The 22,958-nt window shown below is 42.1% G+C and overlaps 1 protein-coding gene across 4 annotated transcripts; it reads left to right on the top strand.

Annotated features, from left to right (window-relative positions):
• Positions 1 to 288: 288 nt before the first annotated feature.
• Positions 289 to 21,033, top strand: LOC141764043 (transcription factor MafK-like). Of its 4 annotated transcripts, none has more exons than XM_074628947.1 (3): positions 289 to 569; positions 13,725 to 13,790; positions 13,874 to 21,033. In XM_074628947.1, exons 2-3 carry the CDS (start codon positions 13,755 to 13,757, stop codon positions 14,357 to 14,359), a joined length of 522 nt encoding a protein of 173 aa, XP_074485048.1. In that variant the 5' UTR covers positions 289 to 569; positions 13,725 to 13,754; the 3' UTR covers positions 14,360 to 21,033. The 4 variants fall into 4 exon arrangements, with proteins under 4 accessions (XP_074485048.1, XP_074485050.1, XP_074485047.1 ...); XM_074628949.1 differs by lacking the exon at positions 289 to 569 and adding an exon at positions 599 to 1,284; XM_074628946.1 differs by lacking the exon at positions 289 to 569 and adding an exon at positions 2,206 to 4,025.
• The last annotated feature ends 1,925 nt before the right edge of the window (positions 21,034 to 22,958 follow it).

Below are 22,958 nucleotides of genomic sequence, written 5' to 3'. Positions count from 1 at the left end.
TGTACATTTCAGCAACAGTATAATAATGTTAATTTTACAGTAACATAAAGGCAACCCTGCTGCCAGTTCTTTACTGTTATTTGACTGGGAAATTCATAACAGTGTATGTATATATGTCTATATGTAAAATTCAATACAAATATTGTTTTAAAAAAAAAAATCACTGTATAGTTGGAGCCAGTCAGCAGCCTGCATGGCCCCTTCAGATGTTGTCTCTAAGTTTAGACATATGCACAGAGAGGTGTGGCTGTGTGGTGTCACTCTTTCCATCCTGCCTGTTGTTACACCAGTCCATCATCACACAGTAGTAGTGTGTCTCATGTCTCTTTAAATGCGGGTTGTGTAGATCCTTCATGAATGAAACCATGTGATCCAAACATCATTTGACGTCTGGCGCCTCCGACCATAGACTAAAACAAGCGAGGAAGGAAGGAGTGGATATATGTAGACCTGCGAGAAGGAAACAACATTTCTCCAGCTGTCTCTCTCCACACCGGATCCACCGAACATCGGCGAACCCTCAACCTCGGAGCGGTGCGGTGGGCGGAAAGGCGCCGGTTTGACTTCTGGTGAGTCAGCTTTTGTCAAAAAATCTGAAATTCCTTAAAAAAAGTGCTGAATAAAGAGGTGTTGTTTTGCTGAGTGTGCACAGCCGCTGCCATGCCGCCGTTATATCGCCGGCGCTTGTGTTTGCCGCTTGTGTCGCCGCTGCCGCTTCACTGTCCGAACTCACAGCCGAACTCACCGCAACACCGCCGCCGTTTAAAGGGCAGCAGCAGTCCCGGTGTTAGTGCTGAATCATCACGATCCCGGTCGTCATCCAGACCCTGCACATGCTGTACCGAGAGACCCGGTCGGCTCCAGCGAACAGCAACACGCCGACCGGCCGACCGACCGAGCGGTGATTTCATAATAACACAGTAGACAAAGAGGGTGTTCGCTGCGTGCCGTGCGGCTGTCAGGCTGCAGAAGAAGAAGCCATGTGTCGGAATTAAGAGACCGAGCGGCGAGTCGGTGCCGCGGGTATGGCCGGGGATTCCCTCGATCTGTGGCTGCTAAATGGCTAAATAATTAGAAAGGTGACAGTAAGGAGAGCTAAGGTACGTAGAGTAACAACTTAGGAGAGCGGAAACCCTCTAAAACAACACACAACCTCGACGTTAGCTGCTCCGACTGACTGTCCTCTGTTCGGGGTGCTGAAGCGGCAGCAGCGGCGGCAGCGGCGAACACCAGAAGCGTCCCGCTGTCGCTTCACTAACGGACTCGTCTGTTGCTTCTTCACAGGTGAGACTCGTGTGTCTGTTAGCTAGTTAGTGTGCCGGCATTTTTGTTTGTATAGCGGGCGGTTTAACGGACTCTTGAGGCAACCAACTCGCTGCTTGCTTTGCGTGCTGAGTTGGCGGTGTGACAGAAGTGAAATGTGTACCGAACAACAGCCGGCGACAACAATAAACAACCGTAGTGGTGTATTTATAACTGTCAACCGTCCAGCGGCTAGCTAGAGAGTGACCGTTACAGCCGTTAGTGAACGTTACAGCCGTTAGCGGTGACTCTGCTCCTGTTTATGACATTTGCTTTGTGTGTCAGACGCTGTTCTACCGACAGGCCTCCTGGTTCGTGTATCTATTAACATTACGGGGTGCATTTGTTGTGTTTAAGTGACTTATGTTGTCGGTTTTAACCGGAGAGAAACGGTCTGTTTCCCGGTTGTACGCCGGTTGGCTGGGCTCCTCGCGGCAGAGATGCTGATTCATCACAACGTTGTTATTTCTCAACGGTTTGCGCGAGCAGAGCGGAGGCATGAGGGAGCCATGGCAACATGGCAACCGGCAGCAGGCGGGCGGACAAAGGTCTGGCGCGAGGGAAGGAAGAGCTGGGTTTATATTGAGAGGGGGGGGGTCATGTAGTGGATGGTGACGCGGTCATGGGATCATTATTATGAGATCATTATAGAGCTGGTGTGGGCTGCTGGGTGTGTGTGTGTTTAAACATGATCAAATTGTTCATTTTTTCAGTGAGGTTTGGTTGACTCAAATACATTTTCAGTCAATTAAAGGCAGATGGGAAGAATGTGAACATGAAAAATATAATGCTGTAAATTATTTATTTTATTTTTATTTATTTTATTTATTTTATTTATTTTATTTATTTATTTTATTTATTTTATTTATTTTATTTATTTTATTTAGTTTTAGTTCTTGAATAAAAGCATTTCTACACTCACAAGCAGTCAACCCCTATACCTTTATGATATCCAGCAGTCTGAAAGTCTACAAATAAAAAAATGAGCATTATGTGTGTAAATATTAAATATATTTTGACAAAAACAAAGTTGGAGAGGAGGCATTCCCATGTCAGTTAATGTTGACTAATTAATGTCCTGATGAAGATCCTTGCTGACCGAAACGTTGACTAATAAAGCAGAGAAAAGTGTGTGCGGGAGCAAGTAATTTTTTTGAAAAGTACATATTGGAGGGGATCTACTCCCAGCACTACACACAATTTTGAGAATGGGCATGTTTTCCTCTCCTTGAAGTTAATGTTGACTGCTCATGAAACCACACTTGTGTGCTAAAAACAGAAAGCACCTCAATGAACTCTTAATGCGTTGCAACCGAATATCCTCTGATTGATCTCTGGTAGATGGGCCATTATCTGCTGCCTCGTATAGCAACCATATGAGCATCGCAACTCTTAAACACTGAAGAATAATAGGAAAGCTCTGTGGGCTCAAGAAAAACAGAAACTTCACCCCCTAATGACTCCATATCAGCAGCTTTAGTTAGAGTCAGCACTCTGCGGAGTGTATCAAAAGTATGTAGTAAGCAAGTTGGCAAGTACTGTAATAGAGGGTCATAATGATGAAACAGTTGTATCAGTATTGGAGAGAAGAGCCACCCCCCTTACTGTCTTCCTCACACACACACACACACACACACACACATTTCCCCCATTTCCTTTTCTCATTGCGTGTACGCACACACACACAACCAAGGGGCTAAACTTTTTTTTATACTTGGTATCAGTATTTAATCAGTGCTTGAAGTGCATTTCTCTGTCAAGTACTTTCCCCATCCTTCCCTGGTGTTCACGGTAATTGAACGCTGACCAATGCTTATGTGTGCAACTTTGCTGATGGTGGCGAAGCGGCAAGGCGCGCGGAGCAAGGGGGATGAAGGAAGAGGGAGGAAGAATGAGAGATGGGATTTGCGGAGAGATTGAGAACAAGGACCTTTTTGTCTTCAAGGCATTCCCCTGAAAATGCTGAGGCGAAGCAAATGCGCTCTCGCTTGACAGATGGCGTTTTCACTTGTTACTTACCACAGCTAGTTTCTTTGCCTTGCCTTGCCTTGCCGTGTGTGTGTGTGTGTGTGTGTGTGTGTGTGTGTGTGTGTGTGTGAGAGAGAGAGAGAGAGCAGGAGATATAAAACACCTATAAGATGCTAAGATCTAGTTGCTGTAGGGGCTGTGTGTGTGAGAGAGAGCACAGTAAGCACCAAGGTTAAAAACTGTGTGTGTGTGTGTGTGTGTGTGTGTGTGTGTGTGTGTGCGCGTGTTCCTGTACTTGCAAGGTGTAGAAAGAAGATGTAGCAATGGGTAGAGATTTTACTATCAGTTGGCCATTACAACATTTTGCACTTGGCAGTTGATTCCTTTCCATCCTTTAACAATGTCTGAGCTTCTCTGTTCAGGAGGAAGTCCTAAGCAATGAGTGTAACCTCGCCGTTTTACCACATCAGAGTAGTGTGTGTGTGTGTGTGTGTGTGAGTGCCCATATAAACTTGTTTGATTCCCTGCATGTACAGAGGTCAAGTTGATGTAACACTGTGTAAAACCTCCTCTAGGTGCGTGAGGAAGGAAGGAAGGAACTTCTGAGCTTTTTATCCCATGAGATGCACTCATGTTGAGAGCTGAAACAATTAGTTAATTAATCAATTAGAGAATTAATCGCCAACCATTGTTTGAGTCTTCTTTTTTCTTTTAGCAAAAAATGCTAAAAAATGACTGGTTCCAGCTTCACAAATGTGAGTATTTGATGTTTATACTCTCTTATGATAGTAAACTGAATATCTTTGGGTTTTAGACGGTTGGTCAGACAAGATTATATGACAATCCATTATTGAGAAAATAATGTTTAATCACTGAAGCCATTGTATCCATCTATGCTCTCGCCAAAGCCACCAGACTCCATTGGAAAAAAAAAAAATGTTACCTCACAGAACACGGGAGTTGCTGGTCTACTGTTGCCTCGATCGGTTAGTTTGTTTGTGTTATTATGTGACTTTGGTGAATCCAAACTAACCAAAGTCACATAATAGCACAAACAAACTAACCGATCGAGGCAGCGGTAACCCAGCACTTCCTGTGGTCTGCGAGGTAAAATTAGAGGTTTTGTCAATGGAGTCTGGTTGCTTTGGCGACGGCATAGATAACGACTTCAGTTCCCTGTTGGAAACGTAGACTGTGTAGCTGTCCCACGCAAGGAAAACTGGTAAAAATATTCTAAATATAGCGTGCACTTAAACTGATATAAAAACATTTTTTAGGTGGCTAAAATACGTTTTGCTCCCTGCCCCTCCACAGCAGTACATTGCTTTGCTTCTCTGCGGTAACTCCAGTCGGCTTCTCCAAACTGGAGGCATGCCGACCGCCATCTATTGTAGGTAATACACTAACTATGGATAAGTACCTCATACAACCCCACTTCAAAACACCCTACTATCCCTTTAAAGAAGAAACTTTACAAAGGCCGCCTTTATTGCAGGGCTACAGTACTGGATTGCATTAGATTGCACAGGTGTTCACAATATTGTGTCCACCTCTTGTGTGTGTGTGTGTGTGTGTGTGTGTGTGTGTGTGTGTGTGTGTGTGTGTGCGTGTGTGTTTGCGTATGCGTGCGTGAGAGAGTTTGGTGTTTGTGGAGATAATTTCTGAGCAGTGCCTGCATGTTTATGATCTTGTTTACTACTGGGATCCATTTCAGAAAAGTCTTGTTATGTTTGCAAATTTCTATGAGTGGGTGAGAAGTAAAAAGAGAGATAAGTAAAAGCAGGAATAAAAGACGGAATGGGAGAGTGGGTGAGGGAGAGAGAGGCAGAGAGAAAAGGAAGCAGTGGGGCAGATCAATAGTTGAGTGTTTTTTCTCCACAGTAATGATGAAATATGGTGTAAGCAGATCTGGTGCATAATCATTGCTGTGCTCCACTGTTTTTCCTGCTTCCGTGTGAGTGTGCTGCATGTCCTTGTGTTATTTTGACTTTGTGTGTGTGTGTGTGTGTTAAATGTACCCTCCCTCCACAAGTGTCTTGACTCCTTATTTACATAACCTCACTGAGAACCGAAACAGTGCACGAAACCAAGATAAATCCCATTGCAACACGCACAGGGAGTCAAAAGGATTAAGAAATGAAAAACATGTTTAAGTTCAGCTTAAGTGGCTCAAATTACTGATCCAACCTTCTGTCCTGAAATGTGTTAAAACACCAATATTGCAAAGCCGCTTTTCTGTATCAATAATCACTCTGTGATCAGCACTCTTTGAGTCAACTTCTCATGTTTCCCCTCCGAGGACCTTTGGGTTTATTTTGGAGCTTTTTGAGCGGGCTACAGTTAAAAGAAACTTGTCGTTCTCACACATACACAAATAGACACACACACACACACACACACACACACACACACACACACACACACTCCATACCAGACCAATGATTTTTGTTTTGCATGCGGTGTTGAGATTTTGAGAATGTATAGCCGTGAAGATGCAAGGCCCTAGTAACAGGAGTATCCGTACCAGCGGTTGTCTACCAGTTGCATCATCTCTATGCGCCAAATTGCCGCATTTTTTAACTGCAGTGTGACGATCCCAGAATTGTGGTATGAATTTCTGAACCTTTTAAATAAAAAAACACACACACACACAGTGTGGATCAATGCCAAGGAGCAAAGAGAGGGAACAAAGATATGTGTGTCTCAAATGTGGCACCAGCTCTTTGCCTTCACCGCTGTGGCATAAAATTATTTCCATGCAACAACAGTTCTCCACCGACTTCTAATTTCACATCGGAGCCCAGTTTGGAAACTTCACATCAGAGCTGTGCTGAAACAAAATGGGAACATCTTTAAAACACCTCTAAATCACCCTGAAAGTCAATGTCACTCATTGGATGGGGTATTGACTTGATTAGGGTCATGCATGTTGATCTTCTCTGGATGCTGATTCTTTTTCATTTTTGTCGTATTGAGAACTAAAATATCTAAGAAGCCCCTTTGATTGAACCGATTAGCCGCTTAGTCTATGAAATGCCAGAAAAAAACACAAAAATATTAATCACAAGATGATCTTCAAATGTCTTGTTTTTTTCCAACCAGCAGTTCAGAACTGAAAGATATTCAATTTACGATCATAGGAGACTGAGAAAACCTGAAAATATTCACATGGAAGAAGCTAGAACCAGTAAAGCATTGTCCTGTTTTCTTAAAGAATAACTTAAAGATTAATCAGACGCCAAAATTGTTGTAGTTGTCTGTTGATTGACTAATCTATTAATCAACCTATCCTTCCAGCTCTAAAGCTGACAAAGCAAAGACAAAAACTTGTACTTGAAACCGCGCAATATATTAAGTGAGATTCAAAACAGAAATCTGGATGATGCACAAACACAAAAGTCTTTTATCAGGATAAACTTTAAGTTTGTAGCCTTTCTTTTATATAAGGTTTGGCAAGATATGGAAAGAAAAACAAACTAACTGTATGAAGGAAAAGAGACATTGTTACGATTGTCTGATTGTGAAATAGGATGTGCCCATACCCTCATACTATGGTCCTGTGTGTGTGTGTGTGTGTGTGTGTGTGTATTTTTGTGAGCCATAATGCTGTCATACCATCTTAAAGTGGCAAATGTAAAACCGTAAAATGGTCACCAGGAATGTCTGCAAAAAGTGACACCTCCATGAGCTACAAACACATCTCCTCTTGTTCCTTTCTGATATTTCCTCATTCATGTGACTGACAGTGATGCGTGCATCCTCACAGAGTCGCACCGTGTTTACTTTACTGCTGCTGCACCGAAACCTTCTCTCGAGTTAGTTAGTGCTGACCGGGGATGTATAGCTACAGTGTCCGGGGGAAATAAACGTTAACATGTCGTTTAACTTATCGCTGTCTTCCCCCACAGCCCTCTGTTTGTTATTCACACACAGATACACACAAAGAGAGAACCAACTTAACCTACGCTACATGCTTTCTCTCCTCTTACAAAAAAAAGCACTTATGGAAAAAAAAAAAGGAGCCAGAGCTCAATTGCCTGACAGTGCAGTTTTTTTTTGCTTGTGTTGGGAAATTTGTCATCACACTCCGACTTACTACCTGGAATGGGAAAAACGTGTCGACGCCAGGACTTTTTCTCGCCTTTAATAACACACTTGCACAAACACTGTCTCGCGTACACTTAACCAGCGCACACACACACACACACACACACACACACACACACACACACACACACACACACAAAAGCCTTTTTGAACTCTCAGAAAAGTGTGAAAGTGATCGCTCTTCTCCCTCCATATATTATAATATGCATATGAGGGGCCAGGCTCTTCCTGCTCCTTTGCAATCCTTTTCCTTGTGTTTTCTTCATCTCCTATGCTCCCCTCTCTGTCTGTGTTATCATGCTTATTTCACGCTCTGCATACCTCCCAGTTAATAGCCTCCTGCGCCTTCACCACGCACACAGCTCAAACTGGGGTGTCTTTCCTCCTCCCCTCGTCTCTCTCCATGGCCCCGTATCTCCGCTGTGAGCCTGCCCCCTCTCTATACACAGGTTGCCATTATCGCCCATCTGATTCCTAATTCTCTATTAGCCTCCACACAGTGCTCGTCGTTAATTATTTACCAACTCCCTCAACACCCTCAACACCCTCGGCCCACACTAGATCAATGAGAACTGCTCCCTCTTTTTTTTTTTTTTAAAACAAAGCCAAGGTGGACTGCAGCCAGGAGCCCAGTTTTGCAGCACCCTGAGGTTTAAATTCGCGCTCCCCGCATCTTGCTCTCTTTGTGTCTTTCCATCATGTCCTCTCCGTGTCTTCGCTGCCTCACCATCCTTTTGTGTTCTCCGTTATTGCTCAGAGAGTTGCCTGAGGGAGGAGGCGCAGTTAAAGCAGTTGTTATGTTGGGATTATTCAATAAAGACAGACTTGCCACTGCATCACAACCGACTTGTGACTCTCGCAGTCTATTCTTGATCATTCTCTATACGCTGTGGCTTGTTTATGCTTGCGTACACCCACACACACACACAGCACCAGGCCCCGGGACGTTTTTGAAGCGTCTAATCTGGATATTTATTTTCCTCTGTGTGTGTGTGTGTGTGTGTGTGTGTGTGTGTGTGTGCCGCATGCCACCAGCTTTAAGTAGGAAGTCTCTTTCTAAGAAATTCCTCTCTGTGTGGTGGTAGTGGCTACACGGAGCAAAAAGGTTCTCTCAAACAAGATTAATTAGAGCTCTGTCTGAAGCCAGACGCACACACACACACACACACACCACCAACACACACACACAGAGTTCATCATCCTGTTCGTCTGCGCTGCGTGAAGAGAAAGGAGTCGTGCTTTATGTCTTGTGCAGTTTCTTGTGCTCTTTAATCTCTCTTTATAAAAACACTGCGATCGCTGTGTTCACCTTCTGCCACGCTATTACTCTCGTTTTCATCCTTTCTCCGGGATTTGATTTGTCAAGAAGACAGCGTGTGTGTGTGTGTGTGTGTGTGTGTGTTTGTGTGTTTGTGTGTGTGTGTGTGTGTGTGTGTGTGTGTGTGTGTGTGAGGCAGAGAGCAGAAGGTTGGGGGGGGGGGTGGTCAGCAGTAGTTTCATTGCACTGGATCAGCTACAGAACTTTTCTAATTGGAGGTTTTAGTCGTGGTCGTTGCTGAGTCCAAGGTTTTTTTTTCCGACCCCAATCCCCCTCCATCCATCCCTCCCTGCTCTCTCTCTCTCTCTCTCTCTCTCTCTCTCTCTCTCTCTCTCTCGCTCTCTCTCTCTCCTCCCCCCCCTCCTCCGTACCCAACAGCTAAGCTCTTACAAATGTGTTGAGGATGCATTTTCACCCAAACGCTTTCCCACCCCCTCTTCTTCCTCCTTCTCCGCTCCCCCCCGTCCTGTTCCTCCTCATTGGCGTTCCTCCCTCAATCCCCACCTCTGTCCCCCTCCTCTTCCTCCACCTCCTCCTCCTCCTCCTCCCTACTCACTTGCCTCTCTCTTTTTCTTCTCTTCTTTCTCCCTTGTCATTTGCACCCCCTCCCCACCCCGTCCTCCCTCCATACTCAGCATTTTTCTCGGCTGTGGGTGTGATGTCTCCGCTGTAACGCTAATCAGCTCTGGAGACGTCAGCATTCTTTCAGTCCTCCTTCACACACCCCCCCACCCTCACCACCTCCTCCTTTCTTACCTAGTCTGTCTTCACCTTGCTATCCGACCAACTCCTCGCCCTCTTTTCTCTTATCTTTTCTACTCTTCTAGCCGTATTTTACTCATCTGCGCCGCTTCTCACCTCTTCTTCCATCCCTGTCCCCATGTCCCGTCCCATCCTCTCCTCTATGTGTGTGTGTGTGTGTGTGTGTGTGTGTGTGTTGTCTCTCCACTGTAACCGTAAGCAGCTCTGCTCTTGAGTTGTCAGCGTTCTTTCGGTTGCTCCATAAAAATACAGCCTGCCACAGCAAAAAAGCTGTCTGTTGTAGCAACCGTGGCTGTGGCATTGACCACACCGCAGCGACCACCCCGCAAGCATTATGGGAAGGACACCTCTGGCACTTTGTATTTGTGTGTGTGTGTGTGTCTGTGTGTACGCCCAAGATGAATGGCGATGCCTTTGCTCAGCAGTTGATCCCTAACCTGGGTGACTTACACATGGCCTGAGCTCTCAGACAACACACACACACACAAACTTGTTTACTGCAGTTTTATGCTGTGTGGTGTAGGTCAGGTTTTTTGTTGTCTAACCTTGATGAAATAGTCCCAAACTTAATATACTGTCTTGCTCTGCTAGTGCACACTACTACCATTACTCTAGCTATAACAAGTCATATTTTTTGTAAGCAAAAACTGCCAAAAATCAAGTAGTCCAAGCTCCTCAAATATAAACAGATGCCATTTTTCTAAGTCTCCTATATTAAACTTAATATTTTAAGTGCTATTGATAATATTGATAACACTGACAACATTCAGCCACTAGATGTCTAATTCTCTCTCCCCCGTTCCATTGCATTTACTTCACAACAAGTCGTTGCCAGGCACTTACCGTCAATCTCAGCCATTTATCCGTTTTTTTCCCCCACTAACTGACGACCCAGAGATACCACGTGATACCAACGTTGTTTTACTATTGGCTAATAAGCCTTGTTAGAAGTGAGAACCAATTGCGAGACAACGAGATAAACAAGACATGCATTTTGGACCCGCCAACATTTTTTAATGATTGATTCACAATCCTAATATTGTTTTCAGGAAAAGCCATACTTTTATCTGGCACCTTTCTAAAGGCTCTGTGGATGTATTATTGTTGTTTTTTTATATTTGTCTACGATAAAATGTTATCAATAAGACCTTTAAATATAATAATATCTTAAAACAAGCAATTTGAGGATGCTACTTTAGACTCTGGGTGGATGGGATTGATATTTTTCACAATTTTTGGACATTTTATAAGCCAAATGACTGATCAGTAAATTGGAAAAAATGTTGGTATACTTTCAAGATTTTGACATGGTTGGTACCAATGGATTCCTTAGGTTTTCTAGTAGGTTTTCTCATATTTCATATGATGCCAGTAGCTTCACTCTAGCTTTAAAACTGAGCCCGCTACAACCTCTGAAAGACAGAATAGCGACCGGGTATGCCAGCGAGCTGTTGAATTTTAGGTTAAAACATAATATCGCGTTACTCATGTGTATTGATATTTTCTTAATGAGTGGCAGATTAATCCATAAAGAGAATAATCATTAGTTGTAGCCATAGCACAGATCCCATCCTTTTCTTATCTCATCAGTGTAACCTAGTTGGGTTATCTCATGATCAGATCCATAAGTTACTTTCAATTTTGTTCATAGCCAAATCTGGCACATTTTGTATCCAGAATTTTTCTCATTTTTACTGAACAAATTTACAAGCCACAGACAGTGATGATTATTACTGCAAAGGGCATTAAAAGTAAGCCATCTGAACCTAAGACATTTGCAGATACCAGAAATGATTACAAAGGAGCTGTATCGGTAAGGATATATTATAGATGCTAAGTACCTTTTGTGCATCTGCAGTAATTCCATTTGCGAGTTGCTTTTATCTAAGACATTTTAATTATGTGTTGTCAAATAAAACCTCTGAACCATGCATGCACAGTCAGCTCAATTTCCGCACGTATCGAGTATTGTTTCGCACTTTAAACATAACTACATTTGCACATTTGTGTACTGGCAGCCGAGCGTTTTACGTGTGTGTTTTATTGTGCCCCACTGGCATGGCGGCAGGGGAATGTGTATGTGTGTGTGTGTGTGTATGCGCTTGCTGGCATGCTTTTTGTTTGTATGTAGATGGGGTTATGGGGGGGTTGGGGTTTGGGCACAGGGGAAATAAACCAGTGCCTGGCAGGAAAACAGCCTCCTTGTTGCCCCCTCTGTTTTCCCTCCTCCCCCCCGACCCCTCTCTCTTCTCCACCCCCACCCCCACCCCCAACAGCCACCCTCAGTCTTCATGTCTTTTAATCCATCTATTGTGCGATGATGCACCTCCAGCTGTGGGAGGCTGCATCCCAACAAAACGCAAGACTGCAGTGGTACATGAGGATGGGATGTTTATTGAGAAGAAGCGCAGTGAAATGAAAGAGCCTTTTAATTGACTGACCCCAACTCATTAAGGAGAGCTTGAAATCAAATGCTTTGAATGAAGCTCCATTAGAGTAAAACTCCTGTGTGAGGAAAAGTGTCTCCAGTGCTCTTCATCATTTCACTGACTTTCTGACTTGCCGTGCATTTGACTCGCGTTGTGTGAATGCATGATTACTTGTACGTGCTTGTAGCGTACGTTTTTTTCATTTGATCTACAGCTATTTATAACTGCAGGATTTGTAGCAGCGCTCGCACAAACACTCACGCACCCTCAAAGACAGACAGACAGACAGACAGACAGACAGACAGACAGACAGACAGACAGAGGTGCATTGTGGGGGAGGTTCACCGCCACGCTCGGTGCCTTTTCTTTTTGACAGAAAAGAATAAGAATGAAAGGAGAACAGACGCGTTGCCTCATGTCATCGCTTCCCAAAAGCTTTTTAAATTACCCAACTTGTGAATGACTGAGGAAATATAACTTACTGTCTTTCCAAATCTGCTTCTTACTTTTTTTTTTTAAAGTGACCCTGCTGTGAAATACACAAGAGAGTATGAATGCGTACAGCGAGACTGTCTTTAATCAGCAAATTGGTTTAACTAAACTTCTGATTCAGCAGTATCAGGTGTGGAGGTTTGGCTGAAAAGCAGGTGTTTTTTTTATGCTTTGAAGACGGCCGCATTCCGCTGTCCGTTAGACAGCCAATCACATGCGAGCACGTCCTCTCCTTAAACCCCCTCGTGCCCAGTAGGCTTTTCTCATCCTGCGGCTATATTTTGGGCAAACCCTCACCTTTTAGGAAAGGAGTTAGAGGGTTGTAAGCGGTGTTAAAACAGAGAGGGAGGGGATAAAAAAGTGACAGAGGAGAGCAGAAATTTGCGCGGCAGGAGAGGAGAGAGAGGGAGGAGGAAGGGGTGAGAGAGTGAGATCAGGAATCTGCTGAGTCATCATGACTGGTCTCATGATGATCGCTCAGCAGCGGCAACAATAGCCGCCCTTTATCGAACACACACACACACAGGTCTGAGAGATGAGAGCCAGACCAACGCAGCACACAAAGCATCCCATTGAGATGCTCATCTGTGGAGCTGTGCGCTCTAAGGACTGATCTCATCTTTTGCACTTCCAGGCTCCCTCTTTGTTGACTTCTGATTCACACTGTTTTGTCCCCATCCTTTTGTCTCTTGTTTCCCCTTCGGTACAAATGTGAATACATCATTTTATTTGGCTTGCCTTCATTTTTTTTGTATCCCTAGTAGGTGTATGTCTTGTTTTTCTACTTCTCTGCTGCTACACTACAGTAAAGGTGTGTGTGTGTGTGTGTGTGTGTGTGTGTGTGTGTGTGTGTGTGTGTGTGTGTGTGTGTGTGTGTGTTAGGGCTCTAACAGTTGGTTTTCCCCTGGAGTCCTTCCCACAAATTTCACCACTTCCTCTTCTTTTGATGCTCATTTCATTCCTATTGGCCTAAAGTCAACCAATAAGAGTTCAACAACACAAAAGGTAGTGGGCACTGTCAGTGTAACCACCAGGAAACAGGAAGTCAGGGAAATTCTAAGAAAAGTTGTGTATCACTTTCACTCATACAATGTGACACGGGTGCATGATACTGTAACACGCTTACACAACAGTGCTCCAACACTAGATTTCAATTTGGTGCGTCTCCACTTGCCCTGGTGGGTATTGACACACACTTAGTATGTTTTTATTAATCTCAAGGAAGCGTTATTGTTCTCAAACACAGTGATTGTCTTTTCTAATGCTCTGTTAACTGGCTTTACGCAGAACTTCAGCTGTCTTTTGTGGTGTATCTCTGCTCATGTTATGTACTCTCTTGCGTCTAGGTCTGTTCAGAAGAGCAAGGCACTTGTGGCATGACGACGACTAACAAAGGAAATAAAGCCTTGAAGGTAAGAGAGTGCATCTTTTACACTGGATTCTCTGTAATTTGATACGTTGTCCTGTCTCCGTCTAACTCCCCGTCTTCCTCCAGGTGAAGCGTGAGCCGGGGGAGAATGGCACCAGCCTCACAGACGACGAGCTGGTGACCATGTCAGTGCGGGAGCTGAACCAGCACCTCAGAGGGCTCACCAAAGATGAGATCATACAACTGAAGCAACGGCGGCGCACCCTGAAGAACCGGGGCTACGCCGCCAGCTGCCGGGTGAAGCGAGTCACCCAGAAGGAGGAGCTGGAGAAGCAGAAGACCCAGCTGCAGCAGGAGGTGGACAAACTGGCCAATGAGAACGCTTCGATGCGCATCGAGCTGGACGCTCTGAGGTCTAAGTACGAGGCGTTACAGACCTTCGCCAGGACTGTGGCACGGAGCCCCGCTGTCGGGGTCGGGGTGAGGGGCGGAGGGGGAGGAGGAGGGGGAGGGATGGCGTCGTCGGTCATCGGTCCACTCATACCGGGGAAGATGGCGACGGCGACGAGCGTGATTACAATAGTGAAGTCAAAAACAGATGCGCGGTCTTGAGGGAGGGAAAGATAGATGGGGGGGGGATGTCGCTGCAACAGAGTAATTCTTCTCTGCTCGCCACTGTTCCTTCACCTGCACTGACGTCAAACAGCTGGGCAGTCTTGATAACATCGCCTCAGCGTGTTCCTGTCTCAGATCAGTGCAGGTGAAAGAAAGGATGGGAGCTGAGAAGATTATTGAGACTATAAAGATGCAAGTCCTTGGTCAGCGCATGATCATTTAGCACAGGACAGATACACAGGGTTCCTACGGCCACTGAAAGCCGGGAAAAATCAAAGAGATTAGTTTTATTCCAGGCCAGGGGGGGGGGGGGGGACACTTCGGAAAAATCATGCAAATTCGTTCAGTTGCTATTTACGTCAGTCAAGTGTTCAGTGTCGAGTTTTACTGATGGTAGATCGAGATATCTGTAAGTGCGTAATAATCCCGACACACATTTAGAACATTTAAATTCGTGCATTACAGAAAAGACGGTATTAATGTGTTAGTTATAGAAAAGTCATTGGATTATATCAACACAAAGAGTGATTGGTCCCTGAGTTCCAAAAGAATACACCAGATTTCTGCTGATTTCAGTGGCTGAAGAGAAGTCCCATCTCGCTCGACCCTAGCCAAGAACTTTTTCAGAAACGTACTATAGAAAACATATATATTACACGATGGTGGTAACTGTATTTCTACTGTTTTGTACTGTGTTGTCATTCACATGAGGTCCAAAGTGTATTCTCTGTGTGTCAATTGTTATATATCAGGAATTCTGTGAAATTCTGTGGCGCGTGTTCGTTTTCGGTATTGCTATATTTAGTTAGCTGTATTTTTTCTACGGTCTCTTCACTTTCTACGCCCAGCTCTCTCTCTATCTCTCTTACCTATTCTTTCTCTGTCCTTCCATTTTCCAATTACAATTGGTTTCCATCATTACACACAGTACTTCCTGGATCTAACAGAAAGAGGGTGGATGAGGTAATTGATATTTACCAAAAAAAAAGGAAAAAAGTACTATAGAGAAAAGGAGATAAAGTCACTGACCTTATCTCAGTTTGCAGGAATTTTCAGGGAAACGGTCATTGAACACCAGAGCTGAATTTAGATAAAGTCGTCTTCTGTCTGTTTGAGCTCCTCTCAAAAGTATATTCAAGAAAACCGGAAGGGCAAGTGCCTTGGTCTCCTAATGATATGCATCAAGAAGAAGGCAAGAGGACATGAGGAAATGTGGAAGGACGGTGGAGATTCAATGCAGGTGTTTGCTTATATACCTGTGCTTAATGTGAAACACTGACCAATCAGGAATCAGGTTGTGGCAGCATTTAACTGTGCGTTGTTGTATGAGCTGTGTAGTGGCAGGATTATTAATAGTAATAACACCCATTTATGTGACTCGGCAGTTCATTTACTTTAAGAACAAAAAAAACAAAAGGGTCAAAACAGCTTTATTTTCTTGCACTTGGAAAGTTAATGTGTTAACCCTCTGAGACCCACGATAGGCCCATTTTTGTCTTTTTTAGGGGGGTACAGGAGGTCTTTAGGGGGAGATAGCAGGTCGGCAGTAGATGTCACATAGAAGTGGTGTACATCATCTGAAAGCTGGGAACCTGAAGTAGACTTTGAGATGCAGCTCAGCACTGTGTGTCAGGTTGTTCTAGTCATAAATCAGAAATAAGCATTAATTAATTAATTGATTAATTAATCAAAATTTTGAAAGTGTATAAGGGCTTAGAACATTATGATAGAAGTATATGATGGTCATCCCCATGCTCATTTATGTCTCGTAAGTTGTTGCAGCAATGTTTGGGTTGATACCATTTGTCACACAGATTTGGTGCTAAATTTAAACATTTTTTACCACTTGAGAATTGATAAAAATGATCAATAATCCCTCCAAAATACCACATTAAGACACAAAAGACCTTGAAGAACACCGGTGATTGGATGGCGAGCACTTCTGTTTTGGAAACTGCTCAGAAACCCCCTTATTGTCAATCTACCTAGGAAAGCCATCCATCCTCTGAATGCTCTAGGTCTCTAGTTTGTGGTTGTAAAGTTTCATGAGGCTGTGATTATCCTAGAGGTCACCACAGCTCATTGTATACAGTAAGGTCGTTTCAAAAATGGTCTCACTACAATGAAATGTCTACTATGGGGACTTACATCATCATACATGAATACAGTTGGGCTCTTTGGATCCACAAGAGTCTCAGCTTTACAGTTATACCCAATGTATGTAATTCCAAGACTGTTTAGGGACCCCTGATGCAGAAATATTCAAATACACCATTTCAGAATAGGCAAAAATAATACATTTGTACTACATGCAAAAAACTGCATGTTTTTTGCCCCAAACTGCATGTGATTATCATAAAGTGGTCATGTCTGTAAAGGGGAGACTTGTGGGTACCCATGGAACCTATTTTCATTCACATATCTTGAGATGTAAAGGCACTCCTTTGAAAATGGCCATGCCAGTTTTCCTCACCAAAATTTAGCCCAACTTTGGGCTGTTATTTACAGAGTTGGTACCAATGAATTTCTTATGTTTTCTTGTTCCATATGATATCTGTAGCTTCACTCTAGCTCTCTGAAAGAAAGTTAAGTCGGTCGGGAGCACCCACAATCCCGTGGGTCTCAGAGGGTTAAAGTCCATATATCTGCTTTATGTTGATTACTTGGTTTTGCATGTTTATGAATTTGATCGGCTGCTGACTATCTAGGACAGCAACACTCTTGCTTCAAATCAAAGCGGTTTGTGTTGCATCCCTCTTGCTTTTTAACCACAAAGCTCCCTTTGCAAGTGCAAGCGTGATTGCCGACGATGCACTCAGCCGGCAAAGATGTTTCACTGAATCTCCAGTCACACAAATGGGATGTTCATTTCACATACCATAAAAGTAGTCTTACGTGGTGTTCTATACTCCAAGAATCTGTGTCTATGTACGGTAGAGTCCTGGAATTTTATAAAGACAATTATCTTTGCATTGTTTGTAACGACTTGTAAAGAAAAAAAAAAAAAAAAAAGGTATAACAAAATCTGTTTGATATACAGTATCTCTCTATTTTGCAATTGTACCAAAAGTGGCTTAACTACTGAATAGCTTTGTTTTCTCTCTAGTGACTAGGCACGTGTGTGTAACCGTGAGCTAGCGTGTGGTGTGCTGTGTAGGTATGTGACGAGGTAACTATAACGTTCACTATTTCATGGCTATGACTTTGATCCTTGTTTGATTTCAGGCCAAAGCGGGTGATGATGACACTGTGGGTAACTGCACTCTTTCTCTGATCATAAAGATCTTTTTTGTGTCCTCCCGGCCCCATCGTTCAGCTTCCAGCACCGCAGACGTGTTAGATCGTGTGTTTATCTGCTCGTAATCTGCACTCACCATTTGTACATTTTAAGTTCACTTTGGCAGACTCATTTCTGAACACGTCTTTGAGGCTTTATTTTGGTCCTTGCGATGTTGAAAGCAGACAGAATGACCGATGAGATGAGGAAGTGTTACGGTTAACCACACAAGCTTTGTGATATTTGTGTATTCATCTGGCAACGTATCAGAGATGTGAAACTCAACAATGGGCCTCTATCACCCCGACTCCTTCAATAACTTATTTTTGTAGTGTGTGATAAAAAAAAATATTTGTTTTTGCTGTGTACATTTTCTATAGTTCTGTATATAATAATGTTCCTGTTTTGTTTGTTTTTGAATTGTTCTGTAAGTGTCAGGGAAGTGAAACTAATTTAATGTATTTGGTGTTTTATGAAGTGAAAACAAAGTGTATTCTGCTATTTAATGGTTTGTCTGTCAAAGAGTTAGGTTTACTTCACAAAGTACAATTGCCTCAAACTGGTTTTTTTTTTTAACCAATGGGAACCTGATTTAAATCATTTAACAAAGTCAAAGCAATTTACATGATGAAAATACATGCAGCCTTTTACCTGAACCGCTACTTTTCCACTGTGAAGAATAAGGGGGTTAACTAGCTACTACTGCTGTGCAGTTATTAAGATTAGCGAGGTATGTCTGTATCTGTACCCTACATTAATATTAGAGCAAACAGGTGAACAATGAGCAAAGGCACTGGAAGGGAAATGGGTTTTAAAAATATGATTTCTACATAATCTGTACACCGATTTGTACGTTCAGTCGACTGTGAAATCAGAGAGCTACAAATGTCAAATGAAAATTTCTGATAAATTTTTTTTTTGTAAAGGTTTTATCACAGGAATATATGGTGCCTTCAAATGGGGTCGTGTTTACCGTGTTTAACGAGAAGAGTCCATATGAACGCCCCCCTCTTGTGGTATTCACAACCTCATAAGTGGACCTCGTAGTGTTTGTTGACGTTGTCACAAATGGCGGAGGCCATGGAAGTTCATTTTTCGGTGCATAATAAGTTAACATATTGTAATTGTAGTCGTGTATTGTTTTTCTTCATAATAATTTTATAATATGTCTGAGGAAAATGTTGATTTTCCCAACGGCCTCATCTTTTTATTCTGTCATTATGCCTTTGCATTTACTACATTATGTTAACAGCTTGCTAAATTGTTAGCCTCTATGGCTTCTAGACGTCGACAGTAACGTTAATATTGTTGCTTAGCAGCGATGTTCTCACGACTTAACCACTTAAACGCCAAGCATATTGTATACACGACTTCCCATGTTGTTAACACAAACTCGCGAGTTTCATTTGAAGGCACCATTGCTCCATGGCATTCACAGTGGTTTCACATCCAGTATATTTATGTATGTGCTCTGTGTTTTTTTTTAAAAAATGGATCCTGTTTTGTATGGTCAGACTTTCTACTGGATTTTTTTTTAATGTATTATTTCTCTATTATTGTCACTCTGTTGCTTCCTGTCTGTCTTTCCATTTGCTTGTTGAATGGTGTTTTTTGCTGGCAAGTCCTGTGCGGTCATGATGGTATAAAATGGGAAGAAACACGACTAAGTTTCGGCTGAGTCGAGTTGAAGCAAAATATGAAACTTCCCGGTGCTTGTCAAAGTGTACGTACTGTATGTTTCAACCCAGTCTCTATGCTCCTCTTGTTTAAAAAGGATACATACTGTGTAAGCATAAATGTGTCGACATGGTGGCTGCTGTTTTAATAGACATCTCTAATTATGCAAACTGTGTAGGGCAAAATGGGACCTCCTGCCGCACAGGAGCAGTGATGCTTTCGTAGCCGTCGTGTTCAAGTTGTCTGTTTTATAATCGCAGATACTCGTGTGATGTGACGAGGTTAAAGAGCTTATATACAGTGTTTAGCTTTTTTTTCTCGGTTATAAATGCCAGCACCAGTATGTCTCTGTTTAATCTGGCTTATCTTGTCACTTAACAATCAACTGTGAAAACATAAAAAAGCATCAAATAGGTTTGATCCATTTCCATTTGAGAAGAAGGCAAAATATACTGCAGCTGTCGTGCAAGGCCCGCAGTCCAAATGAAGACTTGAATTGTGGTTGTATCTCTCCAGTGTGAAGCGGCGTGTCGAGTCAGGGTGTTAGGTCTCTAAACACATGAGTTTTATCCTAATGTCCACTCTGCAGACATGATCAGCTGACAACTAGTGACCTTTAGTGATGATCAGACAGGGCAGCTTGGTGGCTTTTCATAACAGAGTTTATGAGCTTGTAAGACACGCTGACCTTATTTTCCACTGGGGTCATATACCCTCCTTATGAAAAGACATCTCATCGCAAAACCCAGAGCAACAGCTCCTAAACCGCATCCATAAATATTTTACAGAGGCAGAAAGGAGCGGTGGAGACACGTCTGATAAAGCTCTTTCCCACTCCACTTATCCCATCCATCCCGACACTTTTTTAAAAAGGGTCGAGTTAACTCAGCAGGCTGCCGAGCCCTTATTCAAAACATCCCATTCTTCTAGAAGATGCAAATCATTAACTTCTTATCTTGCTGCTTGGCCAATCGGTACGCAGTCATTCGGTTGTTTTCCTGTCTAGTGAATCACGCCACCGGACTCTAAAAGCCCTTTAACCCACCTCCCATGCCGATCGATGAGAGCAAATGAACCAATGATTCCTTTGATCGTTTGTTTGGTGTTTTCATCAATAATAATGTTTGTTTTGTACCCTCTCTCTTACTCTCTCTGCTGAATCTGCCCTTATCAGTCGCACAGCCTCTAACATCACATTCTTTAGAGTTTAGCTATCACATTAACTTCTTTTATTTTTTTATTTTCTCTCTAATTTTACTCCTGGTAACATTTTTTTCCCCATCAAACCACACGTGTCTACTGGTGAGCATTTGGCCAGGTTACTCATGGGGATATTTTTGTGTTTCTAAAAGTAATAGGCTATAATGGTCGGTTTAAAGCTATAGAAATGTAGTGAGCCCTTGTGATAGGAAATTCTGTGTTTTGTAATATTTCTGTATGGGGTGTAATAAATTATTCTACGACAGTACTTTATATGGGAAAATACTTAAAATGTGACAGTCTTTGTAAGTATTTATCTTCAACTAAATTATTGTACTTTTTTTTTTTGCAATTTGTAGATACGTAAGTGATGATGACAAGGTATCGGTAATCATGAAATTAACTGTTTCATCATCGGTCTGATGCATCTTTTAATTTATTGATGTATATACTGTATGTTTGTTGATAAACAGCTTACTTTATTTTGTATATGACCAATAAACGTTTTGAAATGGAACAGCTTTTGTGTGTCTTGTGTAATCAAGGAATATTATTTTTTTTTAAATTTTTCACATATATAGTTTTATTATATTATTATTGTTATTATCAGGATGCTGAGCTACAAATTATATATTTAAGCAGATATAAGATGCATTTAAAAATGTATTCAGCAACTGAATATAATTAGTTAAATAGGACCTATTATGCTTATTTTCAGGTGCATACTTTGGTTTCTACTAAAATACGTTTGCATACTTTAATGTTAAAAAAACGATTTATTTTTTTCATACCGGCTGTGCTGCAGCATCTCTTTTCACCCTCTGTCTGAAATGCTCTGTTTGAGCTCCTGCCCCGCACTCCCTCCCAAAATTAGCTTTGTTTGAGGGTGTGCCAAACTAGCTGTTGTGCAAATATGTTACTTGGTGACATCACCACATTACGGGAGAAAAGGCGGGACTTCAAGCAAGGGGTTTCAGGCAGTGCAGGAGCAGTGTTTCTGTGGGGGTGAGTAACTCCCTTTGACCTGGACTTTGGGCTTGGTAACTTTGCAGACCTTTAACACGCACAACTAAAACTATATAACACATCATTATGTTGTATTATGTTTTGTGTTGTTTGTTATGCTATGTTTGGGAAAAAAAAGGAATAAAAAGAATCCCCCCCCCCCAAAAAAAAAACCACACTGATGTAGGCCTATGACTTTATGACAATACAAAACAATATTACAGTACAAAAAAATGGAATAATGGTTTAAAAGATAGAGAACATGCAATCTACACATTTAAAATGACGTCTGGTTAATTATATTTACAATCAATTTATTTGTGTGGTGCCAATAGGCCAAAACTCAAGGCTGAAAATGTACTGCAAAATTTTTACTACTTTTTTTTTTTTTCCCAGAGGAAAAGTGATGAGGAGGAACACAACAAGCCTCCACCTTCATCCTCTCTTATCCACTTCATCCTTCCTCCCCTGGTATAACCTACGTTTTAAGATATCTCTGTTAAAGTCAACATTATTGGGGGTTTTAATCTGAGCCAATAAGACAAAGAAACCCACTAAAAGCTTTGCTGTCTCTCAGCTCTCTTTGTTATGTATTGTGTATGTTAGGTAAGGCCAGTTGTACTGTGCTGTTATGGTGTAACTGGTAATTTTTGTGGATCAGTGCTGCAACAATTAGTCAATCAACAAAAAAGTAATATAAATTTGATCATTAATTATTCATAGAAGTTATGAAGCAAAAATGTCACAGGTTCTTCAGGCTTTTCAGATGTTATCGCTGCTGAAACTGCTCTATACTATTGTAAATTGCCATTAGTGTCACGTTATTTGGGTTTTTGAGGGTCAATAGGCCAAAACTCAAGGCTGAAAATGTACAATTTGTACTACTTTTTTTTTTTTTTTTTTTTTAATCTTCAGTGCTTAGTTGACAGTATGAAGGCCTCATATTTGTGTATAACCAGTCAGGTCTGTAGGTGGCAGTATCAAGTTATCAGCAGCTCCCTTCCTCTCCAGCAGGTCTGGATGCTGTGAAAACATGGAGCACCATGACAGTTCACTCCTCATTAATACAAGTTTCACAGCAATATCGTTGACTCAGAGGAGAAGGTTTAGGTTTAGTTAATGTGATATGAGTCTTTGTGAGTAAATGTTGTGTATTGTGTTTTTAAATTGGTATATTATTCGTTGTTTAATTTTGTCTCTCAGAGAAATCAAAACTTAAAGCTTAAATCAAAGCTTAAAACTGTCCTGTTTGCTGCTGCCTTTTATTAAACCAGATAATGATCTGATACTGCACTAGAGCTTTTACTTTTGTGTGTTATACTCTATTTTAACTTCTATCCTAGCTTTTATTTGTAGCTTGTTTTTATTTTCTAATCTTTAATAACTGTTTTAATTATGTCTTAATGTTCTTTTGCACTTTGTAGCAATGCTCTTGAA

This window comes from Sebastes fasciatus, chromosome 3, assembly GCF_043250625.1.
Source record: "Sebastes fasciatus isolate fSebFas1 chromosome 3, fSebFas1.pri, whole genome shotgun sequence".
In the NCBI taxonomy this organism is placed as follows: Eukaryota; Metazoa; Chordata; class Actinopteri; order Perciformes; family Sebastidae; genus Sebastes; species Sebastes fasciatus.
Note: the sequence above shows the minus strand (reverse complement) of the source record. Positions and strands in the feature narration are given on the sequence as shown.